The 16,132-nt window shown below is 40.3% G+C and overlaps 6 protein-coding genes and 1 long non-coding RNA gene across 8 annotated transcripts; 4 read left to right on the plus strand and 3 right to left on the minus strand.

Annotated features, from left to right (window-relative positions):
- Positions 1-302: 302 nt before the first annotated feature.
- On the plus strand, positions 303-960 carry LOC108084011 (uncharacterized). The gene has a single exon (XM_017180024.3). The coding sequence runs from the start codon at positions 356-358 to the stop codon at positions 845-847; it is 492 nt and encodes a 163-aa protein (XP_017035513.1). The 5' UTR covers positions 303-355; the 3' UTR covers positions 848-960.
- Positions 961-3,060: 2,100 nt separating this feature from the next.
- On the plus strand, positions 3,061-3,839 carry LOC108084116 (glutamic acid-rich protein). Its single transcript, XM_017180146.3, has 2 exons — positions 3,061-3,248; positions 3,303-3,839. The coding sequence occupies exons 1-2, from the start codon at positions 3,156-3,158 to the stop codon at positions 3,699-3,701; spliced, it is 492 nt and encodes a 163-aa protein (XP_017035635.1). The 5' UTR covers positions 3,061-3,155; the 3' UTR covers positions 3,702-3,839.
- An 810-nt stretch (positions 3,840-4,649) lies between these two features.
- LOC108084066 (very long chain fatty acid elongase F-like) lies at positions 4,650-6,153 on the plus strand. Its single transcript, XM_017180085.3, has 2 exons — positions 4,650-5,355; positions 5,417-6,153. The coding sequence occupies exons 1-2, from the start codon at positions 5,128-5,130 to the stop codon at positions 5,987-5,989; spliced, it is 801 nt and encodes a 266-aa protein (XP_017035574.1). The 5' UTR covers positions 4,650-5,127; the 3' UTR covers positions 5,990-6,153.
- A 458-nt stretch (positions 6,154-6,611) lies between these two features.
- On the plus strand, positions 6,612-7,662 carry LOC108084092 (very long chain fatty acid elongase F-like). Its single transcript, XM_017180117.3, has 2 exons — positions 6,612-6,863; positions 6,933-7,662. Exons 1-2 carry the CDS (start codon positions 6,639-6,641, stop codon positions 7,488-7,490), a joined length of 783 nt encoding a protein of 260 aa, XP_017035606.1. The 5' UTR covers positions 6,612-6,638; the 3' UTR covers positions 7,491-7,662.
- Positions 7,663-8,291: 629 nt separating this feature from the next.
- Positions 8,292-8,842, minus strand: LOC108084101 (uncharacterized). Its single transcript, XR_001771048.3, has 2 exons — positions 8,642-8,842; positions 8,292-8,579 (listed from the first exon to the last, which is right to left on the minus strand). It is a non-coding gene; the product is annotated as an uncharacterized lncRNA (long non-coding RNA).
- Positions 8,843-9,993: 1,151 nt separating this feature from the next.
- On the minus strand, positions 9,994-12,978 carry LOC108084010 (very long chain fatty acid elongase F-like). The gene is made up of 3 exons (XM_017180022.3): positions 12,363-12,978; positions 11,144-11,328; positions 9,994-11,080 (listed from the first exon to the last, which is right to left on the minus strand). Exons 1-3 carry the CDS (start codon positions 12,421-12,423, stop codon positions 10,523-10,525), a joined length of 804 nt encoding a protein of 267 aa, XP_017035511.2. The 5' UTR covers positions 12,424-12,978; the 3' UTR covers positions 9,994-10,522.
- Positions 11,349-15,166, minus strand: LOC108084105 (very long chain fatty acid elongase F). Of its 2 annotated transcripts, none has more exons than XM_070287324.1 (3): positions 14,731-15,166; positions 14,027-14,590; positions 11,349-11,736 (listed from the first exon to the last, which is right to left on the minus strand). In XM_070287324.1, exons 1-3 carry the CDS (start codon positions 14,953-14,955, stop codon positions 11,725-11,727), a joined length of 801 nt encoding a protein of 266 aa, XP_070143425.1. In that variant the 5' UTR covers positions 14,956-15,166; the 3' UTR covers positions 11,349-11,724. The 2 variants fall into 2 exon arrangements, with proteins under 2 accessions (XP_070143425.1, XP_017035621.2); XM_017180132.3 differs by having other exon boundaries at positions 11,350-11,574.
- Positions 15,167-16,132: the final 966 nt, after the last annotated feature.

Genomic DNA, 16,132 nt, shown 5'->3' on the forward strand with positions numbered 1-16,132 from the left:
AACTACTATTTTATATCTTTAAAAATTCTTATTTTGACCGTTGCTATCGATATTTCAACCATTGATATCCGACAGCAGGAGTTACGCTCCTTTTTGGCTAATCATGATGAAAGAAATCTTGGAAAAAATCTTGCATCATGATCAGAGATCAGTGATCAAGGAATGACCAATATAGATCTAAAATATATTTGAGTTTCCCAATTGAATTAATTTACGATAATATCGATTAATATCGTTTTTTCTTATTGAATTCGTGGCAACCCTATCAAAGCTGTCTGCTACCCTGGAAGTTTTAACCCATCCCTAGCCGGGTCACATGTTTTAATTGCTGCTCTTCCAGACAATAATAATCGCCATGAACCGCCTCAAGCGTAATCCCCTCCTGCAGGTGGCCAAGTGTGAGATGTGCCCCAACGTAGTGACCAACTTCGTGACCGGACTGTGTGGCCGCTGCTCCTTCATGTGGACCAACAAGCGAAACCTAATTCGTGCAACGCTCGGCCCCTATCAGTTGATGGCAGCAACCGTTAGTATGGTCCGTGGCATCCAAGATCGCCAGCCGATGCACCCAACCTTCAGCCAAGCCATCGAGACAATTAGAAGCCTCCGCAAACAGAAGGTCGAACTCTTCCAGAAGCTGCGCAGCCACTTTCTGGACAGCATTCTCATCGAGCAGTCCTACGACCAGCCGGTTACCACCATTGTGGAGGACGACTACTGGAATGTGCCGGAAATCTACGACAGTGATTATATAATGTTCCAGCACCAAATAGACCTCCTTGAAGGTGTCACCCGCACTTTGTCTGCCAACTCGGACCTTAACAACAATAAAGTTAAAGAAAAATAGGGACTCGGGAGTAAAAGAGATTAGGGATATATCCATAAAGAGACTTTAGACTTGTAAAATGTCAATGGAAATTGTAAAATGAATATAATATAAATTGTGTATCTGATATAATTCAGATTTTTAAAAAATGTTGTGCTAGTTATTTGTTATAACTTGTTTTAAAATTATGTTTAATTTCAAAAAGAAATCGTTAATGATTTTATTTTGCGGTGCTCGAATTCATTTCTATAGAATCCCCACGATTCCATTGTAAATTTCTGTAAATTATTGTGATACTTTTATTTTAATAGACAATTCGAAACCAAACATTAGCAATGTCAACCGATCATTATCTAGTTTTAATAGCCAATTGCTGGCCAGGTAATCTTGGAAAGGATTGAATCCGGTGTTCTGTAATTGTCACTTTTGGCCAATATCATAAATTACCCAAAAACCAGGCCGAGTCAAAACCAATTGAACAAATTTGATGGCCAGGTCATCATTACCGGGGCCAGGACAGGATAGCTATAGCTACAGCTGGCCGGCGGACATCGGCCATCAGAAATCAAGCTCTGACTGTCTCCGGGGGCTCATGGACATTTTGCTAATGAAAATGTTTATTCAAATTTACGTCAATGGATGTGTTTACACGAATGACCATCAATCTACATAAATAAGCGCAAGTACGGAGCCCGGGATGTGTGTGCGTGCGTGTGTCGGGCAGATTGTATTGTTCTTTGCCGAGCGAGAGGCATTGTTCAACAATTTGTTTAATGAGAAAACTAATAAATCAAATGCGCCATCAATTACAATCAAATTTATTTTGGAGCACCGCCGGCAATGGATCCACTTGGGCGGTGGATCGATGGATTGATTTCTTTCCAGATTGATTCGATTTATTCGGGCAAATCGGAAGAAGTTTTTTATGGAACACAGCTGAAATTTAAAGGTTTTAATTTACCTCAAATGAGTTAATAGTAGTTAGAATTTTTTATAAAATAAAATATAAGTTAATTTTAACTTAACTTATGTGATTTAAATTCCTAAAATAATCCTTTGCTTATGTATGTATATTTCACATTTTTCGTACATTTCAAGCTTTTACCTTTTCGAAGAGCTCTGTCTGCTTAGCGTCTCGCCAAAAGGACGTTGATCCTGTGTCGAACAGCGGTCAGTGGTCAAGAGGAAGTGTCTCGGCCTGGTAGAAAATGAAGGGAATTCCTCTTCGGCTGGATACTAAGTGGCAGGATGAGAGGCCAGGCGAAGGACATTAGTCAAGTGCAACAGCTCTCAAATAAACATAAATTGAGCATGCTGCGCCAGCCGGAAAATGGAGGATGGAAACTGGAGCAGAGAGCAGGGAACAGGCAGGACTTTGGACTTGGGACACAGTTGCCGCTCTCGCCGCCTGGTGTCGTAATTAAAGGCATTCGCGCAATAACGAAGAGAAATGCCCGCTGCCAACGAACAGAGGATGCGCTCCTCCTAATTTATTTGTTTTTCTCACTTGACTTTTATTTACACGTGCATTGGCATGTGAGTGGCGTGGAGCGGAACGGGGAACCGGAAGGAGAAGCTGGGATTGGGAAAAGCTATGGCTGCATCGTGCCTCCGTTTGTTACCTTTGTTTGTGAAAGTTCTCCGTGCGCCTTTCGGGGCCAGGGCAAAGTGCCAAATTGGCCTAATGGCGTTAATGCGAATACGAGTCGAGACTAAACCAGCGACAAGCCAGAGCCAGAGCCCCACATCAAAGGTCGTTTGCACAGCTTTACACATTGGTTTCGGTTTCAGTTTCAGGTTCAGTTTCGGCTGCAGATGCAGATGCAAACACGGATCAAGATGGAGAGACAGGGTGGTGCTGTTGCCAAGCCAATTTAATGGGTGAAACACCCACTGCACCCCAAAAGGCCCACTCACAATGCAAATCAAAGCACTTAAAAAGTTGAGCAATTTGGCAGGGAATGCTAATGGAAGTCGAGTGCATTCCTGGATTGTATTTCGGCTTTGCTTCATTAAAGCCTTTAGTTCCACAGTTCGTGTTTGTATACTGAAAATATGGCAAGGATAAAGCTTACTTTTCAACCAGAATACAGATTTTAAATATCAATTTCAAATATCTATGAAGAGTTGCGAAAAAATCGATTTTATCATCGATAGTATCGATTCTTTATTTCTAAGTGCTGCTCTTCATTTTAGTGGAAATATAGGCGACAACTCTGGCGAAAGATGGTATGCGGGCATACTAAAGTAAATACCACATCTTCAATTAAATTCTTAATCTTGTACCAACTGACAACGTGACACATTAAAAAAGAAGTAATCTCTCGCAATGGCTCCATTTAATAATTGTTCATGTTGCCAAATCAGGACTAGAAAAGTTATAAGACATCCTTATACTAGGAAGAATATCTACGTGTGTCCGGTAAAATAACTTTCTATACAAAAAAAAAACGCATTCTCATTCTCCAGTATTCAGGCTTGTTTCAAGACCAACAAATACCAAGAAAAAGGTAATCGAAGGAAAGTCCAACCGGAAGAAGACAACGCAAAGGAGAATGTTGAGAAGCAGACCAATGAGCCGGAGAAACCATTGGAAACTCAACAAAACGAAGAAAATAACGTCCAAAAAGACCTTGATAAGCCCCTGGAACATCAGGAAGCGGAAAATGAAGCCCCAAAGGAAGAGGAAGACAAACCTACGGAGAACGTTCAGGAGAAGATTTTGCAGAACGATGTGGGTGAGGAAATGCAGACTGGCTCGACAACAAATGACAATATCCCCTCAAAAATCACGCCTCCACTAATGGAAATCGTGGTAATGAATAACCGAAAATATATTGCTGTCAGTGAGACAGCCAATGCCGTGAAAGAATGAGTGAAAGTTAAGTAACCTTGTTGCTACCCTAGCGTATTTATGTATATTTTGAACAAGCTCTGGTAATCATAACTACACACTAACACACTTTCCATATGTAATATGAATAATTTATATTACAATTTAATTGATATTTAACCCCGTTTATATTATTTTTGCTTATTTTGGAATCAATGTTTATTTAATTAATGCATTTAGTTTACAGCAAGTTTTTCAGTTTACACAAAAAACATTTTGGTAGTGTGACCAACAAAGCTCAGAGGCTTAATACCAAGGCTTCCTTGGGCAGCCATATTTTCCCTGCCCAATCTGAGCTATCTCAGCCATGTTGACTTGAGAATTCCCAACTGGTTCTGCCTCCATTGTAGGCCGCCCTACAAGCCAATGATAAAAACGTTAAATGATAGATTTTTGCATCAAACGCTGCAATTTGACTTATAAATTCCTAAACGCTTCTAGTTCCTGCGCAATTTTCCGCACCTTTAATCAACCGAAATTTGGTTGGAAGCATGGGCGTATTAAGTTTTAAATTTTGTGTGGCTGTTACCACTTTTGTTGCACAGGATGTGCGTGATGTGGCGGTATTTGTTTACGTCCCATTTCCGCTTCCGCCACGCTCCGCTGGAACGCATTGCAGCTGCACTTTCGCCACCAATTTTGGTGGCCACTGCGTAACCCGATGCGACTCCAATTCCGCTACCACTCTGCTCGGGAGTTTCGTATGTGCGTGATTTTCCATCATTTCCAGAGGGCAGCGCGGCCTCCCCATAAAACTTGTAATGGAATTTCCATAATCATGTTTAAAGTTACCAAGGACCTGGAAAGTTTCGTTTTATTAGAATCGATTAAAAGGCAGAGTATACCGGGGTCGTTTCATCAATTTCCATAGCAATGAGTGTCACAAAAATTCGCATACATTTCAATTTAGGTTAGTGTGCTGACTTTGGATACCTTTTTTCGATCGGACTCGAATTGGAACTGAATCTGATTAAGTGAAAACAATAACCTCCAGGTTAATTAGATGAAAACAAATTGTTTTTCGTTCTTTCTGTGCCAAGCGAAAGTAGTATTATCAATCGACAGTCGCAAGAGAAGTTGAATCTGTATTTTCCAATTTGTTTGTGCTCGAATCTCAATCGCCTTTCATATTCCACCTGATAAAAATAAGACGCATGTGTAAGTAAATTACCTGAAGGCGGGGGAATACAAATGCCTTGTCAAAGGCCTACCCCATGCTTATTTCGCGTGCTGCAAATAAATTCAACCAGAGCGCCTTGGTTATGAAAGAAGGACGTAATGAATATAAGCACATAAATAAACCACGCGTCAATCCATCGATTAGCATATCAAGTTTCGACCCAAGACAACTTGTGTCCGACTGATTAGTCGCCGTTGTTGCGACACCAAGACCGCACACGAAGTCGCCATGTTGACCACAATTGTGGACTTCTTATATAGGGATCCGGCGGATCCGGTGCTTCTGCCACTTGTGGCCAGCCCCAGGCCCGTTCTGGGCATACTGGCCACCTATTTGCTCTTCGTAAAAGTATTGGGGCCCTGGCTCATGGCGAACCGAAAGCCCTTCGATCTGCGGGGTCTCATTAGGGTCTACAACGTCATCCAGATCCTGTTCAACATCGTCATGTTCATATTGGTAAGTGGAACTCAAGCGGAACACCTATGGCAGAGTTTAATGACAGTGACTTGATCGACAGGCAACCCACTTCATGTTGGGTCCAGGCAATTTCAACTTCCGGTGCATCACCAACCTGCCGCTGGACCACGAGTACAAGACCTTAGAACGCTGGATAACCTATGCGTACTTTGCCAACAAGCTCATTGATCTTATCGAGACAATCTTCTTCGTCCTGCGCAAAAAGGACAGCCAGATATCCTTCCTGCACGTCTTCCACCATGTCTACATGCTGTACATTTCCTTCGCTTACATCTACTACCACGGATACGGGGGCCACGGCTTCTTCATATGTTACTTCAACGTTATCGTGCACATCATAATGTACACCTACTACTACCAGTCCCAGACCGCCAGTGAATCCGAACGAAGAGATAGACTCTGGTGGAAGAAGTACATCACCATCGTCCAGCTGGTCCAGTTCGTAATAATACTTTCGCACAGCATCTACACGCTCAATCAGCCGGACTGCCCCACGGCAAGATTCTCGGCAAGTGCCGCCGGAGGTGTTTCCGTAATTTTCATCATCCTTTTCATCAACTTCTATACTCACGCCTACATTCTGTCCAAAAAGGACGAGCGAAAGGTGCAATGAATGGTGTGGTGGCGATGTGATATGTGTTCTGAACACTTCAAGTTTTGTTAAGAAATCTATAGAAATTAAATTGTTTAAGAGTTATTAAAATTACAGTGATGTTTATAAATTTGTTGTGTTCTTTCTGTGTCATTAAGAAATTAATTAAATTAAAGTAACATTTTTGCATAGTTTTTTACTGAAAATCAAGTGGCTTGAGATCCACAGCGATTCCTGTGGCATTCAATAAAGAAACAGCTTTCCATGCCACTAAAAAATCTACAAAAAAAAGGGTTTCTTAAAGTTGACGTCAGAGAGGAGGTAAAACAACAAATCACATGCGTCTTGTGACGTAAATGTCTGTCTGGCCTAAATTAAAAGGTTAATTTGGAACATCATAGTTTCCTGAAGAGCTTCAAAAATCGTTCGTAAGTGTCTCTTAATTGTAATTCGTTTATAAAAACTACAAAACGCATATTGTTTTCGTGACAACTTTTGCATGAATGTATATTTTTGGTGCTTACAAAAAAAGCTTGCGTAAATATGCTAAAAAGAACTAATCACACAGCCCAATTACCTAATTAACATTTAATTGGAAAGCACATTCCAACCTTGTGCGGCTTGGATTAGTTACCAAAGCACCGACGCCGTGATCGCGCAGATAATCGCAATGCTGTCCCAGATATGGGACTTCTTAAGGACACCTACGGAGGATGTGCACCTGCCCCTCCTGGGCAGTCACTGGCCTGTCCTGACCATTCTGGGCACCTACCTGCTCCTCGTGAAAGTGGTGGGTCCGAGGTTAATGCAGAACCGAAAAGCATTTGATCTTCGAGCTGTGATCAAGGTCTACAACCAAATGCAAATTGTGTACAATCTCCTCATGTTTGGCTTTGTAAGTGAACAATTTCTGTACTCACAAGTGAATATACAATAATCTGAATTAAAATGTAACAAACCACAGACCGTCCACTTCATGTTCGGACCAGGAAACTTCGATCTTAGATGCGTCCGGAACTTGCCCTTGGATCACGAGTACAAAAACTGGGAACGCTGGCTGAGCTACTCTTACTACTTGAACAAATTCATAGACATGCTGGAGACGTTTTTCTTCATCCTGCGAAAGAAGGATCGCCAGATATCCTTCCTGCACGTCTTCCACCACGTCTACATGGTGTATATACCCTTCTTTTATATGCACTATAAGGGCTATGGTGGCCACGGGCTCTTCGTAGTCTTCTGGAACATGGTTGTGCACAGTCTGATGTATATCTACTATTACCAGTCAGCCCTCAATCGAAATTCGAAGGCGGTTATCTGGTGGAAGAAGTACATGACCACCATCCAGCTAGTCCAGTTCTTAATCGTCCTGTTGCACTGCACCTACACGCTCTTTCAACCTGACTGTGAAATAGCCAAATTCTCCGCAGGGATGTCCGCAGTTTTTGCATTTATATTCCTTATATTATTTATCAACTTCTACATTCGCAACTATATTCTTCCAAAAAAGAAGAGTAAATGAGTTTGGAGAGATCTTGGCACAGCATTGCATGTTATCAATATCACCCCAAACGATGAAAGGAGATCAAGGTCAAGATGGCAACCAAATGTAGAAAAGGTAAAACAAACGAGATAATTAAAATTTAATTTAACTTAAAAATAATCAATAAATACAGTTGTTAAACAAAATCAAATATCGAATGTTCTTGAAGTTTTAAGGCTTTTCCTTAAAAACTAATCTTTATTAAAAAGGTGTTTTTGACTTGTACTTAACGCATAAATTTGCACGTGCATAGCTTGAATAATACATAGACTAATTTAAATCCCGTCGATACTTTCTTCAAATGCAGTCGTCGAGGTCAAGCGGCCTGAACCCGGAATGCATTGGGGCAATTGGAACACGGACTCGGAGTCCTGTGGGTAGCACGTGATTCGCTTGCTCCGTCTGAGCACATGCTAGGGCATTGCTAACCGCTTTTAATTAGAATATAAGACCCGGGCTAGGCCAGTCCGACGATTTATGGCACCGAAAGGGCCGCCCAGGCTGCATTTGCATGGGAATCGCATGCGGCGAATCCGAGTCCAAGTGGTGGTGGAGCCAGAGAGCGTGCTGAGTAATTGCCGTTTTAAATGACATTAAATGTGCATTGTGCAGTTCCCTTGGAGTCACACGACAATAACCCTTCGGTTCTCGATTTTTCGCTATTTTTGCCCATAACCTTTGCATGGAAAGACTTAAAAATAACCCATTTATATTAACAGCTAAAATAAGAAAAGGCCAGTCGAACTTGCCATGTCTTATGGAGAAATATAACTACCAACCTTTGTGAAATTTTGCTTTATTAAAATGATTTAAAATGTTAAATGAAATATGCTGATTTTTGAAACTAATAAATATCAACACAGAAAATCTCTCCGAATTGAAATTATTGCATGTTTTGCCTATGCTATGATCGATTTTAACTTCGACAAACTTTTTGGGTATAGAAATTTCAACTTCACACAGATCAAATCCAAAAACTTGATGGTTTAAGGATTACTTAACAGAGGCTCCGTATCCTTGAGCTCGTATTCCAGTGGTAGAGTAGTGATGAGGCACCTCAGAAAAGGCCTGCGAAAATCATTCGGATGATATCCTTCGGGCGCAACATACATTTAATTCCATTTCCATACTCTGCAGGATATTTTACGCCTTCGATATATCGAAGGACCTCCTATCTGCTATGAGGCATGGAGCCACCTTCAGAACGAAGAGGAGTTAGATGATCAAGATAGTTGCAGTGGGCCAGTGACTGGCCAAAATCCAAAATCCTAAGAATCTACCAGTGTAAGGATTGTCTTATCCAAGATCGCCATAGTTCCACTCGCTCGAAAGGTTTTAAAACCATTAAACAAAGTATTTTGGCTGCTGAATGATATATAGAAGAGACCTAATGGAATTGAATATTGAATATTTTTGAATATATAATTTAAATACGATTAAGCAGTAATTTAAACTAGAGGTGATTGCACTCTGAAGCCAACTTTTAACGATGACTTTGACTTTTATTTACAAAATTATACAACTGCTTAATTTTTATTTGGCCCTACCACAGGGTATAACCATTTTAGTATAGTTTTCATTCAAAAGAAAATCAATATATTAATTTGTTTAATAATTAAGCTTAATATTATTTTAGGACCACAGAAATTATTCAAGATTTATTTAATTTAAAAATTTGAGAAAGGAGCTGGACTTGGACTAGAATTAAGGAAAAATTTACATTGTAAGCCCTCCTAGATACCTATATGTATATGCTCTCGGAAGGCATTGCAGCGATCGGGACACGGTCACCGATCCTGTAGGTCGCCCGTGATTAGCTGGATTCGTCCTCAGGACGGCGGGCTAGGCCAGTCCGGCGATTTATGGCACCGGAAGGGCCACCCAACCGGAATTTGCATAAGAATCGCATGCGGTGAATCAGCGTCGAGGTGCCAGCTGAATAATTGCGGCCATGCAGTGATATTAAAGCGAAGCCACAGTCAAGTGCATTTGGGCCCTTACGTGTTTCTGGCTGGGACTGCGAATGGGTCTGGGTCTGGGTCTGGTCTGTGTCCTGGGTATGGGTCCGTGGCTGTTCCCATTTGGCTCCGCTGGTTTGGCCTGAGAGCGTGCTGAGTAATTGCCGTTTTAAATGACATTAAACGTGTATTGTGCAGTTCCTTTGGAATGGACTTATGCCATATTAAGATTTATAATAACAAAAGGGTCTACATATTTTTTAACTACGATAACTAATTCTCTTTATAAATTTTAAATCGTATTGACAACGTTCCGGATTTATGCCATAAAAAATAGGAAATGCGTCAATATAAAAACTTTAAAAATAAACGGTCTACGTAGCGGGAATTGACATAGGAATTATATGCAATGAATTAGAATTGCACAGGCAAACTGCATAATTGCAGCCTTGCAATGACATTCGTGGACAGTAAAGTACTGCACCTGGCTGGTGCTAGTAGATTTCTTACATAGTTGTGCGGAAATGACAATGCTTTTTACATTGTCCCAACCCTTTTATAATTAAAGTTTGTTTTGGTTGAAACCTTACATGTGGTGTTTCCCCCCAAGTCTGTGGCCATCCGATGCGTTCTCTGAGCCACTCTTAAACTACATTGAAAGGAAAGGCTTATACATAATATATTTTAAATAGATTTATCTTCCAGATAGAGAGAGATAAGTGATAGAGATTAGCTCTTTCACAGATTGGTGGACAGATTGATTTTGGGTAACATTTTTTTGTTCGAAGTGGACTTTTCTATGGAAATGTCCATATGTTCTTCAGAAGTTGCACACAGTCTAGGGAGATAACTCCCAAGACAAGATTTAGGAGAAGGAGTCAGGACATTGCTCACAAAGAGCCTAAAGACCAGTAAACACTCTCATCGTGACATTGTTAGGTCTAGCTCCTTGGTAGATGGTAAAAAGATTTAAGATTTAAGATTTGGGTATTCAAAAATTTCATTGTTAATAATATGTCTTATTGCATTTAATAGATATCTACACTCTGGACTCTAGACCTTCTTTTGGTTGTTCACTACGTACGTCCGGTAGTAAAATTTGCCAAACATAACAGTAAAGGACGCGGATAAAGCACCAATAACGTACGACACAAAACGGGGCGCTTGGCAGTCACTCTGGGCCAGCATTTGGATGCAGAACACCATCAGACCCCCAAACTGGATCAGCTGAGCTATGGTTATGTACTTCTTCCACCAGAGACTCGCCTGCACCGCCGGGCTGATGGACGACAGGAAGTAGTAGGTGTACATGATCGTGTGCACGATCACGTTCATGAGCATCATCGGAGCACTGGGGCCACCGGGACCGTTCAGGGTTGTGTAGAGGTACACGTAGAGGACCATGGAAATGTGGTGGAAAATATGCAGGAAGGACACCTGCCGATCCTTCTTACGAAGCACAAAGATCACGGTCTCGACCAGATCCACAAACTTGTTGATGGTATAAGCATTACTAATCAGACGCTCTACATCCTTGAGCTCGTGATCCAGTGGCATAGTAATGGGGCAGCTCAGCTTGTATGGCCTCCGCACAAAGAGGATGTAGGAGGTCTGCGAAAGTCATTCGAACGATGTACTGCAACCAGAGCTACTGCATTATATTCCTATACTCACGCTGACGACTATGCTGCCATTGTAAATTATCTGCAGGATATTGTACGTCTTGATAAATCCACGCAAATTGAAGGGCTTCCGATCTGCCATTAGCCATGGGCCCACCTTCAGCACGAACAGCAGATAGGTGGCCAGGATAATCGCAGTGGGCCACGGACTGGCCAAAAAAGCCAGCTGCTCGGGATCTACCGGTGTAAGCATGTTCGTATCCAAGATCCCAAATGGACGGGGTTCCGTTCGTGAGGAAGGTTTTTGTGGAATTGAATAGACTCAAATACTTGCCCCAATTGCATTGTGAAGTGAAATAAATAATTTATGATCGAGTATATCGAGTGTATGTATATGCTTAGCAGGTACCATTAGGCAGGCATTGAGACACTGTTTGCACTTTGAAGTCGACTCTGAATTTAATTAAGCCTTGGGCACGAGACCTAATGGAAAGAGCGACTTTGCAAACAGTCACAAATGATTTATTTTTGCAATTTCCACTGAAGTTTTTCGATTAAATCCAACTAGTCTCCTAGTTTCTTAACAAAGCTTTTAAAACAGTACTTTTTTGAAAATCGGAACGAATGCTCATATCATACCAAAACCTGCCATAACAACGATAGGAAAATTAATAGAAACAAGTAAGAAGCTACCATGAGTGGGCTTGAGGTTCTTCTCAACAACTGAGGGTAAAGATACACTACTGGCCGAAATAATAAGTACATGCGTATGTGGTTTGATTCAAGTCCTATAAAATTTGTTTAATAAACTTAAGAAAAAAACCCACTTTATTTTTAGTTTCCGTACTTATTCCAGATAATAAAAATAACTGCCTAAAGGATTTTACATTTCAAATTTAGAGACAGGGGTCAATTTTATCCAAAAAGCATGAAAATGGGCTGGCCGAAATAATAAGTACACCCATTCTTCTAAGTCTAGAACTCGGAACGTATTAGATATTTTTCACTTCTTTCTTCTTACAAGTAAACTTAGATTAGTATCCAATAGAACCACACTCGTTTTAGGTAACTTTCGCTATTATTTTTGGCATTCTAGCAGGAAGTCTGTGGCAAGTCAGTACTAGAAGCTGAGACCAGGTTTCTTCAGCAAATCTTCACAAATCGTCAACATTTTAAAATGTTTTGGTTACAATTCGACGTTTTAAGTTTCCCCACAATGTTTAGTTTAGGTTTATGATAGGAGACTGACTTGACCATCTCATAACAGTTACCTCTCTCTTGCCAAAAAGGACCTGTTTGGTCATCCAAGGCCATTTCCGGCGAAATTGACATTTAAATTTGAGCTCGAACAGTTTGTCGTAGACTGCATGAGACAGGATTACAAGGACGTATACCCCAAAAGGTTCTATTACTTCAAGGAAAATTTTTTCAGATGAAGCAAAAGCTTTGCAACATTTTTTTGGTATGGTCTGAACCGGAGGTGGAAACAAAATACTTTGGGGCAATGAAACAAAAATATTTCTTTTTGAAAACGATTCTAGACGGTTTGTACGTCAAACCAAAGTCAAAAAATTGAGCTTTGAAACGCGAAAAAAAAAGTTAAGCCCGGAGACAGATGCATAAAGGTCAGGGGCTGTTTTTCCTGGCATGGCGTTGTGCAAATACATCTCATAAATGGTATTACGACCGTATTCGAAAATAAAACTTTTTTAACTGGCATCTTCTAACCATATGCTTAGGGAAACATGCCCTTCCGATAGATTTTCCAACGAGATAACGATCCAAAGTAAACCTTAAAAGTCATCATGGCCTGGTTTAGGGACAAAAAAGTAACCGTCATGGGTTGGAAAAGTCAGTTTCCGAACTCATACCTAATCAAAAATTTATGGGGAAACTTAAAACGTCGTATTGTAACCAATACATTTAAAAATTTTGAAGATTTGTGAAGATTTGCTGAAGAAACATGGTCTGAGTTTCTAGTAGTGACTTGCAACAAACTTCTTGCTAGAATGCCAAAAATAATAGCGAAAGTTACCTAAAACGAGTGTGGTTTTATTGGATACTAATCTAAGTTAACTAATAAGAAAACAGAAGTGCAAAATATCTAATACGTTCCGAGTTCTAGGCTTAGAAGAATGGGTGTACTTATTATTTTGGCCAACTCATTTTCAGGCTTTTTGGATAAAATTGACCCCTGTCTCTAAATTTGAAATGTAAAATCCTTTAGGCAGTTATTTTTATTATCTAGAATAAGTACGGAAACTAAAAATAAAGTGGGTTTTTTCCTTAAGTTTATTAAACAAATTTTATAGGACTTGAAACAAACCACATACGCATGTACTTATTATTTCGGCCAGTAGTGTAGATGGGATTTTCATTATGGAGGAGGCAGTGAGCTTAATGAAATTTGCATAATATATAAAACTCTAGGGATGACAGAAAATCGGAATATAACGATAATGTATTGATAACAAAAAGGCTGATATATTCACGTTGCGATAAAAAATAGATTTTATCACTTTTAAAGTTAAATATGAAAATGTCATCATATAAATAAACATTCTGAAATTATTCGTTAATACCGATAATTATATTAAAATCTTTTTTTAGCCACCAAAATCTATCCCTAGAACAAATGTGGAACTTATTGTTTCATTAAAAGAATCAAAAATATCCAGGTTATAAATACGCAACACACTCCTTATACGAGTTATGCAATTGCATTACATATTTATAATTTGCATGGAACTAAGTCACTTCTCAGTGCTTTTCTATTGTTCACTACCCCTTAAATAGCTATTCAAAGCTATTCCATGGCCTACACCTACATTCCCTAGCTTGAGGTAAGTTATTGAAACAGCGCCGGCTTTCGCTGCGGCGGTTTTAATTGTTTCTAAAAATTCTAAATGTGGCTACAATGTTTTGCTTACTGCACCTTCATCTGGGACTTTTTCCTGCCGGGAAGTATGTAAGCCTTGACGTAAAAGTTGGTGAAGAGCGTGATGAAGGCCGCACCCACTAGCGTGCCCATGTAGATCACCGTTCGCGACGCATTGCAGTTGGGCTGCCTCAAATGGTTGATCAAGAATGACACACCGAGACAGAACTGGACCAACTGGACGATGGTGATGTACTTCTTCCACCAGAGACTGGCCTGCACCTCGGGGCTGACCGAGGATAGGTAGTAATAGGTGTACATGATGACGTGCACCGCAACGTTAAGAAGGCACACAGGGAACAGGAGGCCTCCATAGCCACTAAAAATGAGATACAAGTATCCGCCAACACACATGATAGTGTGGTGGAAGACGTGCAGGAAGGATATCTGTCGATCCTTCTTCCGCATCACAAAAAAAACCGTCTCGACCAGGTCCATGTACTTGTTGAAGTAGTACGAGTAGGATATCAGGCGTTCCCAGTTCTTGTATTCGTGATCCAGTGGCAGTGTATGGACGCAACTCATGTCGTATGCTTTCAAAACAAACAAAAAGTACACGGCCTGAAAAAAAGTATGCAGTTTATTTAAGGATATTTATGAATACAATATATATATTAAATAAATAAGCTTAATAAATAAATTACAAATAGCTAATCGAGTCCTTTCGATTGTTATTCATTATTTATTTATTGTTTACTTACACTTAGTAATACCACACTGTTGTACACGATCTGAACAATGTTGTAAACCTTTATTACGCCTCGCAGATCGAAGGGCTTCCGATTCTCCATGATTTTCCTTCCTAACTTTAGCACAAAGAAAAGGTAAGCACCAAGGATCATCATCGGAGACCAGGGACTCCCCACGAGTGGAAACTGGACAGGATCGCCCGATATGGTCAGCGTGCTATTATCGACTTCATACATGGTGATATGCTCCTCCGTTCACTTTGCTTTTTAATAGGCGACTAAGCGAAGTCCGGCCTTTTTAATCCGCACAACAACTTTTCGATTGAATTACAAATTCAAGTAGTTGATGGCAGCATAAAGAATGCCTACCATTTACATAAATTGTACAAATTATAAAAAAAATGCCCAGGTTGCTTAAAGCAATGCTCTGATGGAAAAAATATACAAATGGAGACCTTGACAGTACATTTCTGGCTGTTTATACCCTTTAATTAAATGTAAAATGGCATAGGTCTGGGACTGCACAGCTCTTATTTATTATTATTATTTTGTACATACACTTTCCACTGACATAGCCAAGAGAATTAAATACCTTTGTCACCCCTGTTTGTCGGAATCGTTTTATGTAGTATGTAGTATGTACTTCGCGCCTGTTGAAACTCCAATTAAACAACTCTCGACAGGGCGGGCTGTGGAATAAATCTTGCTAGCGGATATATCTGGCAGCCGGAATATTCGATTTTCGCCTACCTTCCTTCGCTGTCGTGTTCCACTGACTTTTGTTTTTATTTTCTGCTTGTCCCATTGTACGTGCCATGCAGCAAAAAACACACACAAAAACAAAAAACAAAAAAAAAATGGCCATTTGTCGATGCGAAATTGCAAGAAATTTTACTTATAAGCCAAGTCATTTTCCACTAACTATCCGTGGGCCACGGAATTACTCCTTATTAAGGGTTGTGGCAACGGTAAAAGTAATGACGGTGTCTGTTGGGACCCAGAGTTGAGGGGGAGGAAGATCGGGCTGCGGTGGTAAGATGTCGGCCATTGCAAATTGAGTCATTTTTCATTCGGCGCTGGATTACATCGAAGGCCAGGCGAGGGCGAGTGCAGTAAGGCCTCAATGTGTCACAATTCCATGGCCATAATTGGGTCAAAGAATTTGTGTCCTTTATGTGCGACTCTTGGCCACTGAATAAGAAGGATTGTGCCGGTTTTTCCCGCAGCTCCTTGTTTTTTATTGGATTATATGGAGACAGGTGCACTAACATTATCCAGCCAAACAAAAACAAAAAGGCTAAGGACATAAAACCAAACAATTTATAATGCCCAGCTAACCTTTTCTGTTGTCTTTCCATTTGAGGTTGTGCACTGAAACAATTTGGAGGTATTCTGAAATTTATTTTCTATATTT

This window comes from Drosophila kikkawai, chromosome 3R, assembly GCF_030179895.1.
Source record: "Drosophila kikkawai strain 14028-0561.14 chromosome 3R, DkikHiC1v2, whole genome shotgun sequence".
NCBI lineage: Eukaryota > Metazoa > Arthropoda > Insecta > Diptera > Drosophilidae > Drosophila > Drosophila kikkawai.